The 20879-nt window shown below is 40.4% G+C and overlaps 1 protein-coding gene across 2 annotated transcripts; it reads right to left on the minus strand.

Annotated features, from left to right (window-relative positions):
* Positions 1–621: 621 nt before the first annotated feature.
* Positions 622–19006, minus strand: LOC141131393 (uncharacterized). Of its 2 annotated transcripts, XM_073618735.1 has the most exons (3): positions 18925–19006; positions 7564–7706; positions 622–2016 (listed from the first exon to the last, which is right to left on the minus strand). In XM_073618735.1, exons 1-3 carry the CDS (start codon positions 18953–18955, stop codon positions 1588–1590), a joined length of 603 nt encoding a protein of 200 aa, XP_073474836.1. In that variant the 5' UTR covers positions 18956–19006; the 3' UTR covers positions 622–1587. The 2 variants fall into 2 exon arrangements, with proteins under 2 accessions (XP_073474836.1, XP_073474746.1); XM_073618645.1 differs by lacking the exon at positions 18925–19006 and having other exon boundaries at positions 7564–7767.
* Between the last annotated feature and the right edge of the window lie 1873 nt (positions 19007–20879).

Genomic DNA, 20879 nt, shown 5'->3' on the forward strand with positions numbered 1-20879 from the left:
ACAAATAAGTAACTAAGCTGTGATATTGTAAATAGACTCCATCATTCTGCCCTGTAGCCAAAACCAGGAATCAGACAGATTGAGCTTCTTCCTTCCTGCTATAAACTTTAAATATCTAATATGCTAAAACTATGGTAATAAATACAAATAAAATGCATATTATTTCTACAATTTTAACACAGTTTTGCTCTAATATACTTTCCATGTAACAAAGGCCTATTAAAATAACTGAAATGTAATATATTTCATGGAAATGGTGCTTGTCTGTATGTACTCTCTGACATTGTTAAGAAAATTGAATAATAGGAAAAATGGACTTTGACAGCACGTGTAACAAAAATATAACAACGTTTTAATAGTTCACATAAATTACATATGTATACAGTACACGTTTAATAAAACACAGAAAGATATAAAGAGGACCCATTAGTTAGCCCAAGTAAAGTACCAAGTATACACTTCCTGTGGGGCTATACTATTTGTGTCAGAAAAAGCCCACTCTGAGATGTGGTATTTTTTCTTGGGTGTTCCAAAGGTCCTTGAAGAATTAAAAAGTGCTCTACATGTTTCGCGACTTTTGGAACACCCAAGAGAAAATACTACATCTCAGTGTGGGCTTTTTCTAACACAAATAGTATAGCCCCACAGGAAGTGTGTACTCTGTGCTTCCCTTGGGCTAACCAATGGGTCCTCTTTATATTTTTCTGTGTTTTTTTTAAACGTGTACTGTATACATATGCAATTTATATGAACTATTAAAACTTTGTTCTTGTTATTTTTCTTACACGTGCCGTCAAAGTCCAATTTTCCTATTATTCAATTTTCTCAGCTTGTTTGGATGTGGCATATGTGTACTAGGGGGGGTTTGATTGCCACCCCAGGGCATTGCAATCAATTTAATCTCTGACATTGTTAGACAGTTCCTAAGGAAGAACCAGTGGGTTGGGTAGATATCTCCCAGGCAATCTCTATTGTTTTCTCCCTCTAGATAAGCTGGTGCTGTAGGTTTCTGAACAGTGCCCTCTTCAACAGTCTCCATGTGTGTGAAAGGCTGGATCATGTCTGCTTGCCACCAAATGCCTGTAGATATATTAAAGACCAACTCCAGCCAAACCTTCTTTGTTGCTGTCCATGCCCCATTGAAGACTCCCCATCCTTCTCTCCTCCTGTCTGGACATGAGGGAAAATTTCTCCAAAAGGGATACAAGGAGCAATAAAAAAAAAACTTCCCTAGGTTAAAAAAGTATATTGTAGTTTAAAGTGTTCTGTGCTATTCTCTTTGTGGATTATATTATAGTTGAAATGATCCGCGAAAAAAAAAAAAAAACAAGGCTCCACAAGTGTTTAACCTTTGTGCAACAAAACCATTTGCTACAGTGGTAAACTTGTGCAAAAGTATGGCAAAAAGAGTGCCTTTGAATCTTACACATTCAATTTCCGGTAGTAAGTTAAAAACATCTTATGTCCATTGTTTTCACTGGCTAAAATTCTGAGTCTTCAAGGCCTTTAAAAAGCAGCAATCTTCCAAACAAAAATAAAGATTGTATGGAAGGAACTGAAAAACTTAGTTTGACATTGAATTTAGTGTTAGTAAACCAGAACAGCCCTATTTCTTTTCTTCCTTCTCTGATCATGCTTCTTTAACTCTTTGTTGACATCTCTTAGGAACTCCATGTAGTTATTGGATAGTAAGCAGCAATCAAGCTTTTTTTGATAAAAATCTCTATCGGGTATTGCAAGTCCACTTTCATTTACACCATTTTCTCTTTTTAGATAGTTTTGAACATTTTTTCGCTGTGCTTCAATGCTCGACAGAGCCAATGTGATCATTTCCTTATGTGTATATTCATCTGTATGTTCATTCTTCGGGTCCTTAAAGGCTTTGTGGAAACGATTCAGGTTCCTGTCTATCTCTTTTAGTAGCTTTTCAGTACCATTTAGATTAGAGATACTTGGTTTTGTAAACCATTCCAGGGACTGGTTACACTCTTCCTCAGAAATCCCATGTTCTGTGAACTAAAAACATATAGAAAACGTTAACACTTCAAATATTTTTTTATCCTGAGATAATCTCTACTCAGATGAATCATTACTGATAGCAGCTTTGAGTATAAAAGGGTCATTAGTAAGAACTCAATTTCTTCACAGACACAAATCATTCAAACCTGCTCTGCACAATCACTGTTGGATTCTGAACATTTATAGCCTAATGGCAGCTAAACAACGAGAATGATAGATCTAACTACTGACACTTTGATACATAAACTTTGTACATGTTTGAGGTGCCTTCACTGTTGACAACACAAATAATAGGGGACATATACAGTTCAATTGATCTCCACTGATTAAAAAATAAATAAATACAGTCACTTTGTCTATAGTTGAACATACAGAGATCGAAATTCAGTGTGAGTGGGAACCAAGAGAACGTGTGAAAACATTTTTATTGGTTAGCAGCTGCAGCCAATGAACAATGTATTATGACTGCAGCAAATGCTATTATCAAAATACAATGCTCTAGCAGGGAAGATTCCTCCATCCACCTCGCTTGTGTTTAATAGCTGAATGAAAAACACTGTATGGACAGCTTAAAAGAGTTATTACATTTTTTAAGGACCCATTTAATCAGAAAGCAAACAGTAATAAAAGTGAACTCTTGGAAAAGTACCAAAGTGTTGTTTCATTAACCAATTTCTGGCCTAAGGGTAAAACAAATGTTAATGCCTAAGCACAATTTTGCAACTTTGATATGTGTTAGTAAAACTATACATAATGTCACAACTAATTTGTGTATCTAGGTAGATTTTACCCTGTTTTTAATAGGACAAATTGGGCTTTCTTTTGATGGTAAATGGTAAAGGATATCGTAGCTGTATATTTCTTGATATAACCATAATTTACCGCCAAAGAACAACCCAAAATAAATTCTCCTGCTCCTGACGATCACAGCGATACCACATGTGTATGTTAGTTGTTGTTTGTACCCGTAGTAGGGCTAAGAAATAATAGCACACATTTTTGCATTTTTTTAATTCTGCCTAAAACACTGACACTAACTGACACTGATACTAATTACATTTTTTATTTTTATTTTTAATTCTACCCAAAATTTGGGGTGACCTTTGACCCCGACCTTGACCCTAACAAACCTTGATCTTGTCCTTTCTTTGTTTATTTTTTATTCTTTATTTTTTATTTATTTCTTTATTTATTTTTACACACGCTCCCAGCACAAATACGCATATGTGTGGCCCTCCGGGAAAAGACCGGATATATGCTTACGGTTGGCAAAAAGGGTTAAAGACGCATTGTCATATGTTGATGTGCACTGCCATTGCCATCAATAGGCCTTTTACAGAGTGTTAAAGCATTTATTAACCCCCCAAAAAATCAGATCCTGTTCCCTTAAAGCATGTTTTACAGCACAGCGCTTGTTCTGTGTCATTTGGTCTCCTGTATCACCTGTTATACCTGTCTGATCCTGCCTGGCTATGCCCTTCCCCTGTACTTTGACCATGACATATCAGGACTGCTGAGCCTGACACCATTGTAAGCATACGTGCCTCCGTCAGCTGCAGCCCTGCTCTCTGTCTCCTGTGTCCTCTTCTCCATCCTCTCCCCCCGCCCCTCTCTGACTGTCTGCTCGTGTCAGTGCCCCCCCCCCCCTCCTGCTGCTCTCATACCTAACATCCACTCTATATTGGATCAATAAGTTCCCCTGTGCCTGTGGTATATCATAAATATGCTTATCTGTACTGATAACTTAGTGTCTTCCTGCGATCATGTGACTCCTCAGCTCTGTCTCTGCTCTCTCCTCTCCTCCTCGACTGATGTCATTGGCAGTGCTCGGCCCCACCCACTGGAACTGTCAGCCGGGCAGAGGAGAGAGAAGGCAACTGATCGCAGGAAGACAGTGTGTTACCAGTACAGATAAGCATATTTATGATATAACACAGATACAGGGGAATTATTGTTCTAAAACAGAGGGGATGGGAGCTTTTTATACAAGTGGCTTAACAACCACTTTAATGCATCAAAGAATGGACCTGAATGTCTTTGTGGCAACATATATTAACACATCACACAAATGTGAACTAGCACATTACAAGCAATGGCAAACCTATGCATATACAGTTACATGTTTAAAAGAAACTATATCCATAACAACTTGATACAAAATTATTTTCTTTAGCAAGGAACATACATGCAATTATGCTACCAAAATAAGTGTGTGCTGTAAATTGCTTCTAGCATTGCACCTGTTTCTTATTGCTGGAGGCTGCCATTTTGCTGAAGTCCAGACCCCATGAGCAACAATAAATCTTTAGGCTGTCAGTAGATTGACCTCTAGTGGCTCTGATTTTTGGCATAGCGCCCCAAAATAGAGAATAACTGAGCATGTGCAGAGCAGGGTGAGATAGTGTATTACTGGATTTTAAACAGTATATACATTTGTTTTTTTACATAGCTATAACTGCAAAAGGGGCCAGTCTGAAGTGATCTAGCAGGACCTAATTTTCTAAAGTTGCACTTTTAAAATGCACATTTATGTATGGACCCTTAAACTTTTTTTTTTTATAATTCCCAGTGCATATTTGACTATAGTGGCTCTGAACCAATGCAGAGATTGCATTTCATAGGGCATGTCCATACATCAGGCTTATGTAAATGTTTTGCCCATTGAAGTCAAAGTAATAGTGCGTTTGTAAAGGACGGAACATATATTGGCAGCACAAAATGGATCTTCAAAATAGTGTCCAGATGTTTATGAAAGCATCACAGCAGTAAAAGTGCAACGTTTTGAGATCAGGCTGGAGTCCTTCATTGGGCATGTGATAATTTGTCACATTCCTGATGAAGGAGTCCTGCATGGTGGATTTGGTTTCCTTAATTTCCATATAAAGTGATTTTTCCCACTTTTTTTTTTTTTTTTTCTTTTTTTTTTTTCCCCCCCTTCCCCCACCCCCATCCCCCCTTAAATAAGATGACATACTACAGTTTGCATTTGATATCTATAGTCCCGAACTACAGGACTTGTAACCTGCAACTTATACCGCAGGGCCTGTTGGCCGCATTACCTAACATTGACATTATACGTGTTTATATATTCTACTTTTTTTACTCTTAACTAATCCTTCCCCCCCCCCCCTATAACCCTCCCTTGTTAACCCCCCATAGTACCCGAGCACACCTGATGGACAACAACAGATCTGAGCACCGTGCTCTCCTATCACTAAATTGCACCTAGCATAGCTATGTCTCACCCCTAAAGACACGAACTCTCTCAGCGCGCAAATAGCACTGCTTGCGGACACGGCATTGCTTGGACCCACGGATTCCACAACCTTACAAACTTGTTATAATTGCCGGCCCTGGTATAAAACGTCCTTTCACTCCAGACTGTGGAATTAACAGTTCTAATCCAATCTTCCGAAGTCGGGGGAGTTCTAGATTGCCATAGCTGGGCTATTAATTTCCTAGCCTGGAACAGACATCTGGCTACCGCCACCGCTGTGTACCTGTCTCTCAGCCCTATATCGACTTGACCGAGCACACAGGTCTTAGAATCAAGCACTAAGTTGATTTTGAACGTTATATTTATTTTCCTTAAAATCTCGGACCAGTATCTGACTAGTTTTGGGCACCGCCATATCATGTGGATTAGATCGCCTGTTCTTCTGCATCTGGGGCACTCATCATTAATTCTGCGACCAAACATAAAAAGCTTCCTTGGGGTATAATAAGACCTGTGTAGCAGCATCAGATGGGAAGCCATTTGTGAGGGAGAGACCGACACCTCTGTTCCAAATTCCAGGATCTTTTTCCACTCGGCGTCCGTTATCTCCCCCACATCGGCTGCCCACCTGTCCCTACCCCCAGGAAAGCCTACCTGCATATTTGTTCGCTTTATCAATTGAGTGTATAACTCTGAGATTAGCCCCTTGGAAGTCTCTGATTTAATTATTGAGTGTAGCAGCGAAATCCTACACCATGTGGGGGGTTGCCTATCAAACTGCTTGCTCAAGGCGTGACTAATCTGTAGGTAGGTATAGAATGTACGATTTGGTATCCCGTACTCATACTTCAATTCCTCAAAAGATTTCAAGATATCCCCCTCGTATAACTGTATCAGCCGACTTATCCCGCACCTACCCCACAACCTGTTGCTATCTACAGATAGTAATTCCTGCAAGTTCTTGTTATTCCAGATTGGTGAATATTCTGAAGTTCCTTTATATCCCATTATTCGCTTAGTTGTCTGCCATACTCTAGTGATCATTTTAAGAGTCGGGATCTCTCGTTGTAGTGACTCTGCCTCCAGAGCTTCCACCAATGAGCTGTGTGGGCAACCCTGCAAAGCAATAAGGGCGCTCTTACTTCCCCCTCCATCCGTAGCACATCCGCCCAATTGTTGTAGCTGGGCTGCCAGAAAATAAGTAAAAGGGTGGGGAACTCCCAGTCCCCCCTCGGTGGTAGGACACTGCAGTTTTTGTAGGCCTATCCTAGCCTGCCCTTTTTTCCATATTAATTTCCCAAAAAGAGATTGAATTTTTTGGAACCACTTCTCTCCAATCCAAACTGGGGAGTTGTGGAGCAAATATAGCAGCTGAGGTAGCCAAACCATTTTAATCAGATTAGCCCGACCCGCCACAGACAGGGGGAGTCTGCTCCAAATATCACATTTCTTTTTAAATTTTTGCAGGAGGGGGGCCAGGTTATCCTCAATATACGCACTGGGGTTTCTGGATAGTACAACGCCGAGATACTTCATTTTCTCCGTGACTTTCAATTGGGGCATGCTAGTCGGGATCTGGTTGGCCAATGGATCAACCGGCAGGAGCGACGATTTCTCCCAGTTAATGGTTAACCCTGAGAACTTTCCAAAGTCCTCTACTAGGTGCATGATCTTCTCCAATGAGGAAACCGTGTCCCCAAGGAAAAATAGGACATCATCCGCAAAGAGCGCTATTCGCTCTTCCTCCCCCCTCCTAAGGAATCCCTGCAGTTCAGGTGATGATCTCACCGCTCCCGCTAGTGGCTCCATAGCTAAGACATACAGCAAGGGTGACAGGGGGCACCCCTGTCTCGTTCCTCTTTCGAGGGGAAAGCTTTCCGAATAATCATTGTTTAACTTAAGTCTTGCCCTAGGATTTCTGTAGAGAGTCTTTATCCAGCCAATAAATACGGGGCCAAATCCAAACCTCTCAAGTACCCACCAGAGATATTCCCACTCTAGGCTATCAAAAGCCTTAGCAGTGTCCAAGGACAGTATGGCTCTAGACCCTGCATTCTCGGTCGGCACCTGGACATTCAGGGATAATTATGGAAGGCCACAATGATGTGACTAGATAAGAGACGTATATGAATACCAATCTGAAAGCAGTCTCTGGTTAAAGTTGACTGACGTGGCAAAAAAAAAAAAAAAAAAAAAAAAAAAAAAAGTGATTTTTAAAAGTCATTCTACAAAACAACCTACAACATTGGGTTTTCCACCAAATAAATGATATGTCAAACTCCCTGTCATGCACACAGTAGTTGTTATCTGAATAATATGATACTTACAGATGTGTGAAATAGGGTTTCGGCATCAATTAGCATTTCTTGGTTTTTGTTGATGATCTGTCTCAGAATATATCTTGAATTGTTTGCACTGTTGCAGCAGTTAACTGAGATAATGAGTAGCATAGCGACCCCATAAATGAAACCTAAGGATACAGAAATAAGCAACAAATGGACCTTAGTCATGTTTCACTGCATGCATTTATGTTGAATTATGTTGTTTATATATAATTCTACTAGTGCTCTATTTCCTGGGGTCAGATTGGCTTCCCCCTGCTCAGAAAGAACACCTCAGAACTTAGTATGATGTGGACTTATATAGCATTTTGAACTGAATATCAATTTTATACTGGTTCCGGGTCAGGGTTCCTGAAAGTTTGAGCGATTCAGTATGTGGCCAGTATACTCCTTACAGATGCTGCATTAGTATAAGATACACAAGAGAAGGTATTTTAAAAAACTCACACAACAGAAAACAAAGTGATTTCTATGCTATGCTTATTTCTGTATTGTTTTATGAATGGCATAATAGTTTGAATGCATGGATGCATTCTAAATTGTAAACAACAATTTTAAACCACTAGCAACATTTTAAAGTGTCATTAAACAATGAAAAACTCTCATTACATGCTATGCAACAGAGTGTGCAAACTCGCAAAGCAACCAAAGCATTCTTCTTGTGTAACGTGAAATATATCTGATTAAGCCTGTCTTTAGCTGACCCTCCCATGTTTTCTGTGTCCCCATTGCAGGCTGAGATTGTGTAGACCAGCTGGTGTCCTCTACTGAGCATGCTCATATTTATGTTCCCATCTAAGCTCTTCATTTCCTCCTTTTTTCCTATCTGCACACATGACTTTCGAGTCACACATGTGGGTGAATACACAGTGGTAAATTACGCTCCCCTTCCTCCTCCTCCATGTCCTCCTATTGATAAGCACTATGGTCACAGGATGTAGTATGCTGATTGATTACATTCACTAAGAGACTTACAAAAAAGCTTTTAATATAAAACAGTATTAAATATATTACATGTAATTGCTAATACCTGTAAAGTATAAAAAAAAGCTTTGGATGCACATGCCATCTGAATGAAATTAAAGCTAGTGTCAAACATCTTTGACTCCGTCTACATCATAATTCACAAAAAATACACATTTGATGTTCCATAAAGATTTATAGGGAGCCTTAAAACAGTTTTTTGTTATTTGTCATTTAATTTGAATCGATCTTCTAAAACTGTTTATTTAGTCATATGACTGGAACAGCACCAATCAGGGCTGGCCAGACACAGACTCATACGTCAGCAGAGTAATAGAAGCCCCTCCAAAGGATCTTTCAGTGCAAGGAACATGCCAGGTCAGCAACAAGGAGAGCATACAGGATAAATCCGGATACAGGACACAGCTGAAGATCAGTCAGCAAAGAATAGGAGACTGGGCTCCCTTTAAATAGCCCGTCTGGCACCAAGAAGGATTGTGCCCGCACATACGCATTCGCGATCGCGGAGTCCCGCGCACATGCGCGCGCCTGTTATCCATTCTTGTTGCATTAACTATGCGCATGCGCACATCTATGTGCCAGACGTCTCACAGGGATTCCCTGACATTGCCCCCCTTTAGGGGCAGCCCCTGGATGCCCACTGGAGACCGTTTTTCAGGATGAAGTTGGAGATAAGCTTGTATCAACCAAGGAGCATGGACATTAGAGGCTGGTTCCCAGGAGTTATCCTCAGGACCAAAGCCCTTCCATTTAATAAGAAACTGGGTCTGACCTCCCTTCCTTCTACAGTTCAAAATAGCTTCTACCTTACCTTGTTACCTTCGATCAATAATGGAGCAGGAGTTTCAGAGCCTCAATTCGGAAAGGGATTAGAAACTGTTGGCTTGAGCAGAGAAACGAGCAGATGAATCTTCATATTACTCAATAAAGATAATTCAAATTCCACAGAGTTGATCCTTTTCTTAATTGAAAAAGGACCCAGGTATCTTGAGCCAAGCTTTTTTGAGGGACACTTCAATCTTAAATTTGTAATGGACAACTAGACCCTATCTCCTGGTTTCAAATTTAAATTCCCTCTCCTCTTCTTATGACATTTTTTTTTATTACCTGCCTATGTCTTCAAGATGGTCTGTCACAAGAGAGTTGGTTGTTAAGATTGAGAAAGTTAAATTTCTCATGTACAGCTGGTACAGCAGATTCCGTGGGTACATCAGGCAGGAAGTAAGGGTGATATCTGTAATTGGCATAAAAGGGTGACTGCATGATGGCAGTATGAACTGAGTTATTGTATGCAAACTCTGCCAAAGGAAGGAGGAGCACCAAATCGTCTTGTAAAAAGGATGAAAATCATCTCAAATATTGTTCGAGAGTTTGGTTTGTCCTCTCGGTCTGTCCATTTGTCTGTGGATGGTAAGCAGAAGATAGACGAAATTCAGCGTTCAATGCTTCTTCACAAGACCTTCCAAAATTTGGAGGTGAACTGGGCCCCACGATCTGAAATAATACTGGCTGGGATGCCACGTAGCCTTACCATCTCCTTGATAAATGCAGAAGCAGTTTCAGTGGCAGAGAGGGTTCCTTTCAAAGGTATGAAATGTGCCATCTTTGAAAAATGGTCAACTATGACAAAGATAGTGGTGAATCTTTCAGATGGGGGAAGTTCCACAATAAGTCCATGGAAATCATATTCCATGGCTTTTCAGGTACTGGAAGATATTTCAACAGGCCCCAGGATTTGGCACAATCAGACTCGTTTCTGAGACATACAGAGCAGGATCTGACATAATTTTTACAGTCCTTTAATAAATCTGGCCACCAAACGGAACGGGAAACCAGATCTGAGTGACCGGAAAGAGGATGGTCATGGCACGTCTTATAAATGGGAACCCTAAATTGTTCGGGAATAATAATTTGTTCCTTGTGGAAGTAGAGTTCATCTCTTCGTTGAAGATTGTAAATCCAGAGGAGGAGGGGGATTAGCGACCGCCTCTTTGATTTGTGACATCACATCTACTTGTAGAATCAGGAAGTTCTTAGCTGGTAAAATAGTGTCAGGTTCAGAAGGTGCGACTGATTCAGGAAACATGCGTGAGAGCGTATCAGGTTTACAATTCATGGATCCAGGGCAAAAGGTTAAATGGAATTCAAAATGGGAAAAGAAAAGTGTCCATCTGGCTTGTCGAGGTCTTAGTTGTCTAGCAGTTCTTAAGTACTCCAAATTCTTATGTCTGTGAAAATGTCAGGGCTGGGCTCAGCCCTTCCTTCTCTGAGCTGGCCGCTCAGCTGTCGGCTAATTGCCAGCCCATCTCTCTCCACAGTTACTCAGCAGTTGATCATATCCTGCTTGTCAGTCCTGCCTACTTAAGCCGTCCAGTCCAGAGGAGCTCTGCCTTTGCCTTGGTCAACATTTCAAGAAACATCTCCTGCGTTCCTGTTTAAAGACTGGCTTTCCAGCAGGGCCTGAGAGTATGATCTTTCTTTTCAACAAAGAAGATGCCAGCTCCTACAGGTGATGTGGAAGGTTGAATTAATCCCTTCTCCAAGCTTTCATCAATATAGTTATGGAGGGTTTCTAATTCAAGTTCAGAAAAAGGGTAGGTTTGGCTCCCTTTAAATAGACCGTCTGGCACCAGAAGGGATTGTGTCCCTGCGTACATGCACACTCGCGATCGTGGATATCCCGCACACATGCACACACATGCACACACATGCATGTTAGCCATTCTTCGAGACAAACCATGCGCATGCGCACATCTATGTGCCAGACATCTCACAGGGATTCCCTGACAACAGTGCTGTAGGAATAAGGTACTTAGAAGATTAAAATTAAAAAAAAATACAGTGACATTCTAGATATGATTTATGTGAATGAATTATGGCAATTAACACTTCTCTGATTAGTATCACTTTAAGCAAAACAATCACCTTAATTTGATCTAGTTCTCTAAGGATAAGCACTCCCTCATTTCAACCCTGACAGACCCATTCTAAAGCAAAAAAAAATAAAAGGTACCTATCAGTAAAACAGATATTGTAGATCATGGCCATCTTCACTTTAAACACAGCAACAGAATCTAGTAAATTACTTTTACCATAATTGAGGGATAAATTAGTGTGGCATTGTACTATGGGTGAATACAGAACTTAGACATAGATACAGTATAACCCCTTCCCACCGAGCGTACGCAGATGTGCGGCCTCAGCTTTCGGGAGTTATACCAGGATGATACCCGCAGCTGCAGGCATCATCCCGATATCATTTTGAAGAGCGGGCGATCGGCTTTCCAGGGATAACAACCGATGCGGCTAAAAGCCGCTCGGCTGTTATCCCGGAAGAGAGGGAAGGGACGCAGGAGTGTGGCTGTAGGTGGAGACATCTTTCCTATTCCCTGCACTATTCTGTGGTGGTTTGAATTGATTTTTCACCGTGATCAAGTTTACACATGTTGCATGGACTATTTTGTTGCCTTTTTTTTGTTTTTTGAGTATACTACTTGCATGGACTTTTATTTGTTTTTTCGTTTTGTAGTTTTTTTCCATTGGATAATCCACATCACATGGACTCACTTTTTTTATTTTTTATTTTTAGATAATTTTTCGTTTTTTGGGGTTTTTTTAACCCATCTTGTATACACTTCATTTGTATAGATAATCAATTTTGTCTATTCTCATGTATATGTTTATACTCACAGGATGTTAGTATTGGGGTTTGTTTGCCTCCACACTTCGGAATTGTTTATACCTTTTTACTGGTGTTTAACGCATTGGCTCATTTGTTGCTGTTTTTTCCATATTTAATTTTGGTGCAGCTCCATTTTTACTATTTCTGTCTGGCGCCGTATAACGTCACGAGTTGCAGCTTTGGTCCTTTTTGAAATACCTCCATAAAGAGTACCTGTCACCACCAATTACTGTCACAAGGGATGTTTACATTCCTTGTGACAGCAATAAGTGATCAAAAATTAGTTTTTTTTAAACACAATTTAATAATATAAAAATAAATAAAATAAATAAGAAAAAAAATTTTTTTTAAAGCGCCCCCGTCCCCGCGAGCTCGCGCAACAAAGAAAACACATACGGAAGTCGCGCCCGCATATGTAAACAGTGTTCAAATCACACATGTGAGGTATGACCGCGATTGTCAGAGCGAGAGCAATAGTTCTAGCACTAGACCTCCTCTGTAACTCTAACCTGGTAACCGTAAAAAAAATGTAAAGCGTTGCCTATGGAAATTCTTAGGTACCGTAGTTTGTCGCCATTCCACGAGTGCGTGCAATTCTAAAGCATGACATGTTTGGTATCTATTTACTCGGCGTAACGTCATCTATCACATTATACAAAAAAATGGGCTAACTTTACTGTTTCATTTTTTTAAAATTCATGAAATTGTCCCTTTTCCCAAAAAGTTGCGTTTAAAAAAACCGCTGCACAAATACCGTGTGACATAAAATATTGCAACAATCGCCATTTTATTCTATAGATTCTCTGCTAAAAAAAAAAAAAAAATATATATATATATATATATATATATATATATATATATATATAATGTTTGGGGGCTCTAAGTAATTTTCTAGCAAAAAATACAAATTTTAACTTGTAAACACCAAATGTCAGAAATAGGCTTAGTCATGAAAGGGATAAACTAGTGCACCCAGGGAGATCCAAAACCTCAGTGATTTATGTTCGATAACCAGTCACTGAGTTGTGTAATCACATTTTCAGGAAACCCTAGAAAAGTGGTCTGATTACAATTGGTAAAACGGTCTCTTTTGTTTTATATTGCATGTTATTTCCACAGGGCTTTCCTATCTTTCAAGTCCCTGCGAAAGCTACATCTCATCTTTATCCAGTAAATACCAGAAAATATTTCAGCATCAATAGTTTGGTATTTAAAGTCCATTAATTTGTGATTTCATCTTTCTATAATATTAAGATATTAATTGATGTGGCTTGCGTCATTATTCATGTCACCAGAGTTTAGCTGTAGAATTGGATAGGTGGAGTGGGCCAAGTGCATAACTATATCCATAGCAGACCATGCAAATGCTACAGGGTGCAGAAGCATGGCTGGCTCAACACAGTCCAGCTTTAGAATAATTTATATTGATAGCAGTAGTAATAAGCACATACATTCTGATCAAATGAATGCATGCATAGTGTAAGAACTTTTAAATAATTTCATCACTAATCCAATTACTTTGTAGGTGGCAATTAGACAGAAAGGTATGCCCCTAAATCTGACTGATTAGGGGTCAGTGAACAAATGCCCCTTACATTGGTAGCAAATAGAAAGAATGCCCATTTCATTTGTGGTCAATGGGAGGAATGCCCCCTTACATTGGTAATCATAATGCTACCCTTACAGGCAGCTAAAATGATCCTTAGTGTCATTGTTATTATTATTATACAGGATTTATACAGCACCAAAAGTTTGCACAGCACTTTAAAACAAGAGGGCAGACAGTATCTTTACAATACAGGGGAAGTGGAGGGCCCTGCTTCTTAGAGCTTACAATCTAGAAGGTCATGCAGCTAGCTTTGTCAAGGTGCACCGGCCCAGTACTATGCAGCCACCATCAAATAGAAGGTCGTTTAGCCACAGCTCTAGGAACTCCTAGCAATCTCTGGAGAAACCCTGGTTGAGAATGGCTGCCCTTAATGCTTTTACTGCTAGTCAAATAGAAACATCATCCAAGAGATAGAATAAGGAAGGCAACGATTTAACCACATTATACAGCCAAGTCTGTGAAAAATAAAAACAGAACTTCATATGTAGCCGTGGATAAACCACAATGTATCTCAAAGGGTTTTTCAGAGGAAAGAAAGAAAACTCTTTTAGACAAACCACCAAGGAAGTTTGGCTAAAAAAAAAGGAAGTGTAGGTAAGCAACAGCTAAATAAAACCTCAGAAAGGCTTTTAGTGTCACTTGCCTTAAAATAATCTAGTTATCTTGCTATCAGAAAAGTCCCTGCTGTTGGCTATGTTTTCCTTTAATGGGATGTATAGCTCTAGTTTCATAGCTTTTTAAGTTCTTGACTCACAAATAAGTAATGTGTCATCCGGTTGCATCAAATTGAGTGGTCATACGTCACTTTGTGTGATCATGTGTTATGATAAAAAGGTTGTGAAAGTGTAACCAAGCAAAGGAAATTACCAAAATTGGCAGTGCATGTCACATTTATCCATGTAACAATATACCATCTGTACTTTATATCTCTTTTATATACAGTATCTCACAAAAGTGAGTACACCCTTCACATTTTAGTAAATATTTTATTCTATCTTTTCATGTGACAACACTGAAGAAATGACACTTTACTACAATGTAAAGTAGTGAGAGTACAGCTTGTATAACAGTGTAAGTTTGCTGTCCCCTCAAAATAACTCAACACACAGCCATTAATGTCTAAACTGCTGGCAACAAAAGTGAGTACACCCCTAAGTGAAAATGTCGACATTGGGCCCAATTAGCCATTTTCCCTCATTGGTGTCATGTGGCTCGTTAGTGGTACAAGGTCTCAGGTGTGAATGGGGAGCAGGTGTGTTAAGTTTGGTGTTATCGCTCTCACTCTCAACTCTCTCATACCCGTCAGTTGAAGTTCAACATGGCACCCCATGGCAAAGAACTCTCTGAAGTTCTGTAAAAAGAATTGTTGATCTACATAAAGATGGCCTAGTCTATAAGAAGATTTCCAAGACCCTGTAACTGAGCTGCAGCACGGTGGCCAAGACCATACAGCGGCTTAACAGAACAGGCTCCACTCAGAACAGGCCTCGCCATGGTCGACCAAAGAAGTTGCACTGCATCAAATTGGTCTGCATGGCTGTTGTTCCAGAAGGAAGCCTCTTCTAAAGATGATGCACAAGAAAGCCCGCAGCTTGCTGAAGACAAGCAGACTAAGGACATGGATTACTGGAACCATGTCCTGTGGTCTGATGAGACCAAGATAAACTTATTTGGTTCAGATGGTGTCAAGCGTGTGTGGCGGCAACCAGATGAGGAGTACAAAGACAAGTGTGTCTTGCCTACAGTCAAGCATGGTGGTGAGAGTGTCATGGTCTGGGGCTGCATGAGTGCTGTCGGTATTGGGTAGCTACAATTCATTGAGGGAACCATGAATGGCAACATGTACTGTGACATACTAAAGCAGAGCATGATCCCCTCCAAGGGGCCGCAGGGCTGTATTTCAACATGATAACGACCCCAAACACACCTCCAAGATAACCACTGCCTTGCTAAAGAAGCTGGGGGTAAAGGTGATGGACTGGTCAAGCATGTCTCCAGACCTAAACCCTGCTGAGCATCTTTGGGGCATCTTCAAACACAAGGTGGAGGAGTGCAAGGTCTCTAACATCCACCAGCTGTGTGATGTCGTTGTGGAGGAGTGAAAGAGGACTCCAGTGGCAACCTGTGATGCTCTGGTGAACTCCATGCCCAAGAGGGTTAAGGCAGTGCTGAAAAATAATGGTGGCCACAAAAAATATTGACACTTTGGGCCCAATTTGGATATTTTCACTTAGGGGTGTACTCACTTTTGTTGCCAGAGGTTTAGACATTAATGGCTGTGTGTTGAGTTATTTTGAGGGGACAGCAAATTTACACTGTTATACAAGCTGTACACTCACTACTTTACATTGTAGTAAAATAAGTAATTTGTTCAGTGTTGCCACATGAAAAGATATAATAAAATATTTACAAAAATGTGAGGGGTGTACTCACTTATGTGAGATACTGTATATACCTACATTATGTCACGCTAACTGAATGTCAAGAATATGCCGAGTTTTTACAGTGCCAGTAGTTAATCTTCTTTCATTCTAAAATGTCTTTTTTCTGTTGGCTACTACCCTGCTAGCTGTAGGTTAGGTTACATTTGGAATAGGTATGGGCTGGTAAGCCTTATATGAATCTTGATTGAGGTCAAGCTGATGTTCCGGTTTGGCCTTCTTCAGGTTAGAGATTGTCATTTTATTTGCATTGTGTGGCACTGTAACATACATTACTTTGGATGTACACCTGTGAATTTAAATTTTATTTTGATGGTGTTGCAACTGCGTGTCATGATTCTTTCCTATGTACTCCCACTATACAAGGTCTTATGAGATCATAATTTCTTTCTCATGGACTACATGCAAAAGTATCAATCAACTTACAGTATATCTTAATGCCTAACAAACGCTTTAATGCACACTTTTGTATGAAATCATGGGTATCACTAAATTCAGAATATTCTGCAAAAATAAAGTAGATCTACTGACTTTAATTTACTAAAGTATGGTTTATCATAAGCAATTACCATTTGTTTAGCGTTTTTACCCTTTTAAATCTTGGTTGCATAGCAGCACTGATGATCTACTGCAACCTTTTGCAGCCATTTCCTGTCTACATGCAATTGTTGCATGTCACTTCTCAGGGTTGGTTTCCTGACAGTAACAGCATTGGACCATATCTGTGAAATGTCCTGCATAATAGTAGTTACCTATGAGAAAGTCTGTGACAAGGTGACAGGGAAAGTGTTACACTATAATAGGAACTGCTTGAACAAAGATCTTCCTGGCAGGATCACCAGGTATGACTTAAATAAAAGCGAAAGATTAGAAATATTGAAATTGACTTTTGAAATTACTTTAACTTGAAAACTAACATGAGATTTTTAGTGATTGGTTTTACATATACTGTAAGTTACATGTTATGAGGAATTACAACAGTCTGAAAGCCTCTGGGTAACCCATCTATGTAACTGAACAGTCTGTATCTGTAACTGTGATGCTGTCATGTGATGATTACTGTCTGTAATGCTGCAGCCTTTTTTTTTTTTCAATATAGCACCAGCAAAAGCAGATTTGAGATAGTGTTATGCCGCGTACACACGGTTGGAATTTCGGCCCGCAAAAGACCAATGAGAGTTTTTCGTCGGAAAATGCGACCGTGTGTATGCTCCATCGGACTTTTGCTGGCCGAATTCTAGCCAGCAAAAGATTGAGAGCATGTTCTCAATTTTTCGGTCAGGAAAAGTTCCTATCCGAAAATGCGATCGTCTGATTACACTGTGCAAAATTCTTACGCATGCTCGGAAACAATTCGAAGCATGCTTGGAAGCATTGAACTTAATTTTCTCGGCTTGTCGTAGTGTTGTACGTCACCGCGTTCTTGACGGTCGAAAGTTCAGCAAACTTTTGTGTGACCGTGTGTATGCAAGGCAAGCTTGAGCGGAATTCTGTCAGAAAAGCCGTCAGATCTTTTTCCGACGATCGTGTGTACGCGGCATTACAGGTACTGTCTCTGCAGGTTTGACTGCAGGTAGAAGTATAGTAACAGTGAGTGCTTATTTCTACAGTAGGCCAAAATCACAAAGACCAGAAAATAACAACATGGTGTATATACCAAATGATATATTGCAGCATATTTTCTGCCCACTCAAAAATGGTTTTAATTCTGAAAATGCTACTAAATCTAAAATATGTATGGTTTATTAAGCAAGCTGTTTCATAGCTCAGAGTCTTGGGACTGACGGAAAACACCTTGTGACTCAGTAAAATCAGCCGTGCAACTTGATTTAAATAGTTCTTTAAAATTCCGAGAAGCATTATATCTTTTCTTTTTTTACAAGCCAAAAAGTTATCCTTCAACATGCTACATTGTTGCCAACCCCTAAAGTTATTGTAAAGGCTAAACATTTTTTGACCTTAATGCATTCTCTGCATTAAGGCAAAAAACCTCTTAGGTGCAGCTCCCTCCTAAATACTTACCTGAGCCCGATCTTGGTCTAACACTGTGCCCGAGAGCAGCGATGCCGCTCTCTCTCGCTTCTCACTGGACTCACTGCAGTGAGAGCAACAGAAGCCATTGGTGAGAGTGACGACAGAGCCAGGGGCAGGGCCAGGTCACACTGTGTTTGTCAATAGACTTACACAGTGCGGCTCAGGAGCCTGAACAAGTAACCCCCCAGCAAACAGCTTTCTAGGGCTAACTTGAAGACTGGAGGAGCCAGGAGTGCCAGCAGGGGACCCCAAAAGAGGAGGATGGGGGCTGCTCTATGCAAAACCATTGCACAGAGCAGGTAAGTATAACATGTTTGTTGTTTAAAGAAAAAATGATCCTTTATAATCACTTTTGGACAGTTATATATAATTGTTTTAAATTTTAAAATAATTAGGAATGAGCTAATAAAACTAGAGCAGGCATATATAATGCAGTACCACTACATTTCTATCACATTGCAATCTCAATCTTGTGCATAACATACTGTAAACAATATGGTGATAGTTACAGTATAGCTGGGTATTTAATATTTAACATAACAGACAATTAAATTATAAATATGTAGGATACTGAGTTAGAGCAAAAAAGAACATACCTGATATTTTAGACCTAAATTCTTCAACCATTCTAAGTGTGGTAGGACCGTCCGCTTACTCTGGTGTGTGGTTATAAGTGTTTCAAAAAGAAGAAGTTGTCTTTTATGTTGTATTCAGTTGCTTCCTATATGCTCATGGAAAATACACATTACCAATATGCCGCATAAAAGCTTCCACAAAACAGCTTCCACCCCAGTATATCATAGTTCCTAGAGGTTACTCTCATTTCACAAATTTTTGTACAGTACCACAAAATACTGTAATATCCCACTTTGACTTTATTTTCATTCTGACTTTAGAAATACATTTATGTGTCACCTTTTCATGGTGTTCAAAAATAACACAAATTTTTCTAAAACCACTTTAATAATCTCTGCACCAGAGGTAGGCAACCCTGGAGAGGTGGAGATCTACCTGAACAACTGAAAGGGATCAAAAATTACCAGGGTGCAACAGAGTGCAGAGTTCAGTAGTATATAAGGCACAGTGCAGGGATCAGGGGGTAACGTAGAGTTCAGAGGTCATTAGAATGTAGCACAGAGTTCAAAGGTCAGTAGTATGTAAGGCACAGTGCAGCGCTCATTAGTATATTATGCACACTGCAAGGTTAGAAATAAGTAAAGCAAAGTGATCATTAGGGCAGTCACCATATGACAGGGAGTTTTTCCCCTTTCTTTCTCTTCCCCTCTCTTCTGTTTGACTCAGCATCTGTAGCTATTGGGACCAAGAGAGCTCACACTGTGGGAGGTTTCCAGCAATTTCTGTGTGTGCTCCCATGTCTCCCAGTGATGACAGGATTGGGTGAGCTTTAAAATGATTGTAAAGCATTTTTAAAAAAAAAATTAAAGCAATAAACAGGCTTATACATACCTGCCCTGTGCAATGGTTTTGCACAGAGTGGCCCCAAACCTCCCCTTTAGGGTCCCAGGCTGCCACTCTTGGCCCCTCCTCCTTGGCTCCTCCTCACAGTCAAGCTGTGTACATCTATAGACATACACAGTGCAGCTTGGCCCTGCCCCCCTGCTCCCTCCTCACAGGATTTAATTGACAGCAGCAGGAGCCAATGACTTACACTGCTGCCTCTGTCCTGTGAATGCAGGGGGAGAGATGAGAGTGGCTACAGACGGGCACAGCGCTGGATCGAGTGAGGACTCGGTAAGTATTAGGGGGTGGAAATTGGGGGGGGGATGCTGTGACATTTTTTACCTTAATGCAGGGAATGAAATAAAGTGATTTTAAAGGCAGAAGATTTTAAATCTTAATGCATTCTGTGCATTAAGATAAAAAAAACCTTCAGCTTGCAGTGTCCATTGGCTCCTGCAGCTGTCAATCAAAGTCAGCTAGCCAATCAGGAGAGAGAGGGAACAGGACCGAACCGCGGCTCTGTGTCTGAATGAACACACAGAGCTGAGGCTTAGGTTCGGGTGCCCCTATAGCAAGCTACTTGCTGTGGGGGCACTCAGCAGGAGGGAGAGGCCAAGAGAGCCAGCGAGGAACCTGAGAAGAGGAGGATCTGGGCTGCTCTGTGCAAAACCACTGCACAGAGCAGGTTAGTATAACATGTTTGTTATTTAAAAAAAAAAAAAAATGTGGCTGACTTAACAGGTTTAAACACTCTCTATATATGTAACCTAATAATAATTGTAGTGCTGCTCTAAGCAAGGAAGGAGAATATGTATAGTTCCGTTGGTACTTAGAAAAGGGGAGACGGCTGAAAATATCACCATCCAGTAGTGTATAGCATACCTAGAAAAATCACCGCACTCCCAATCCAGTCTGTATGGTTAACATGTTTGAGATTGCCTCAGCCTTGCACCACTCCACAAGCCACGCCCTCTGACATGTTTCGCCCCACCCATACTTCTATGACTAAACCCCCGGTGGGAGGGGCAAAACACATCACAGGGCGTGGCTTGTGGAGTGGTGCAAGGCTGAGGCCATCTCGCACATGTTA

Source organism: Aquarana catesbeiana, linkage group LG01 (genome assembly GCF_042186555.1).
Source record: "Aquarana catesbeiana isolate 2022-GZ linkage group LG01, ASM4218655v1, whole genome shotgun sequence".
Lineage (NCBI taxonomy): Eukaryota > Metazoa > Chordata > Amphibia > Anura > Ranidae > Aquarana > Aquarana catesbeiana.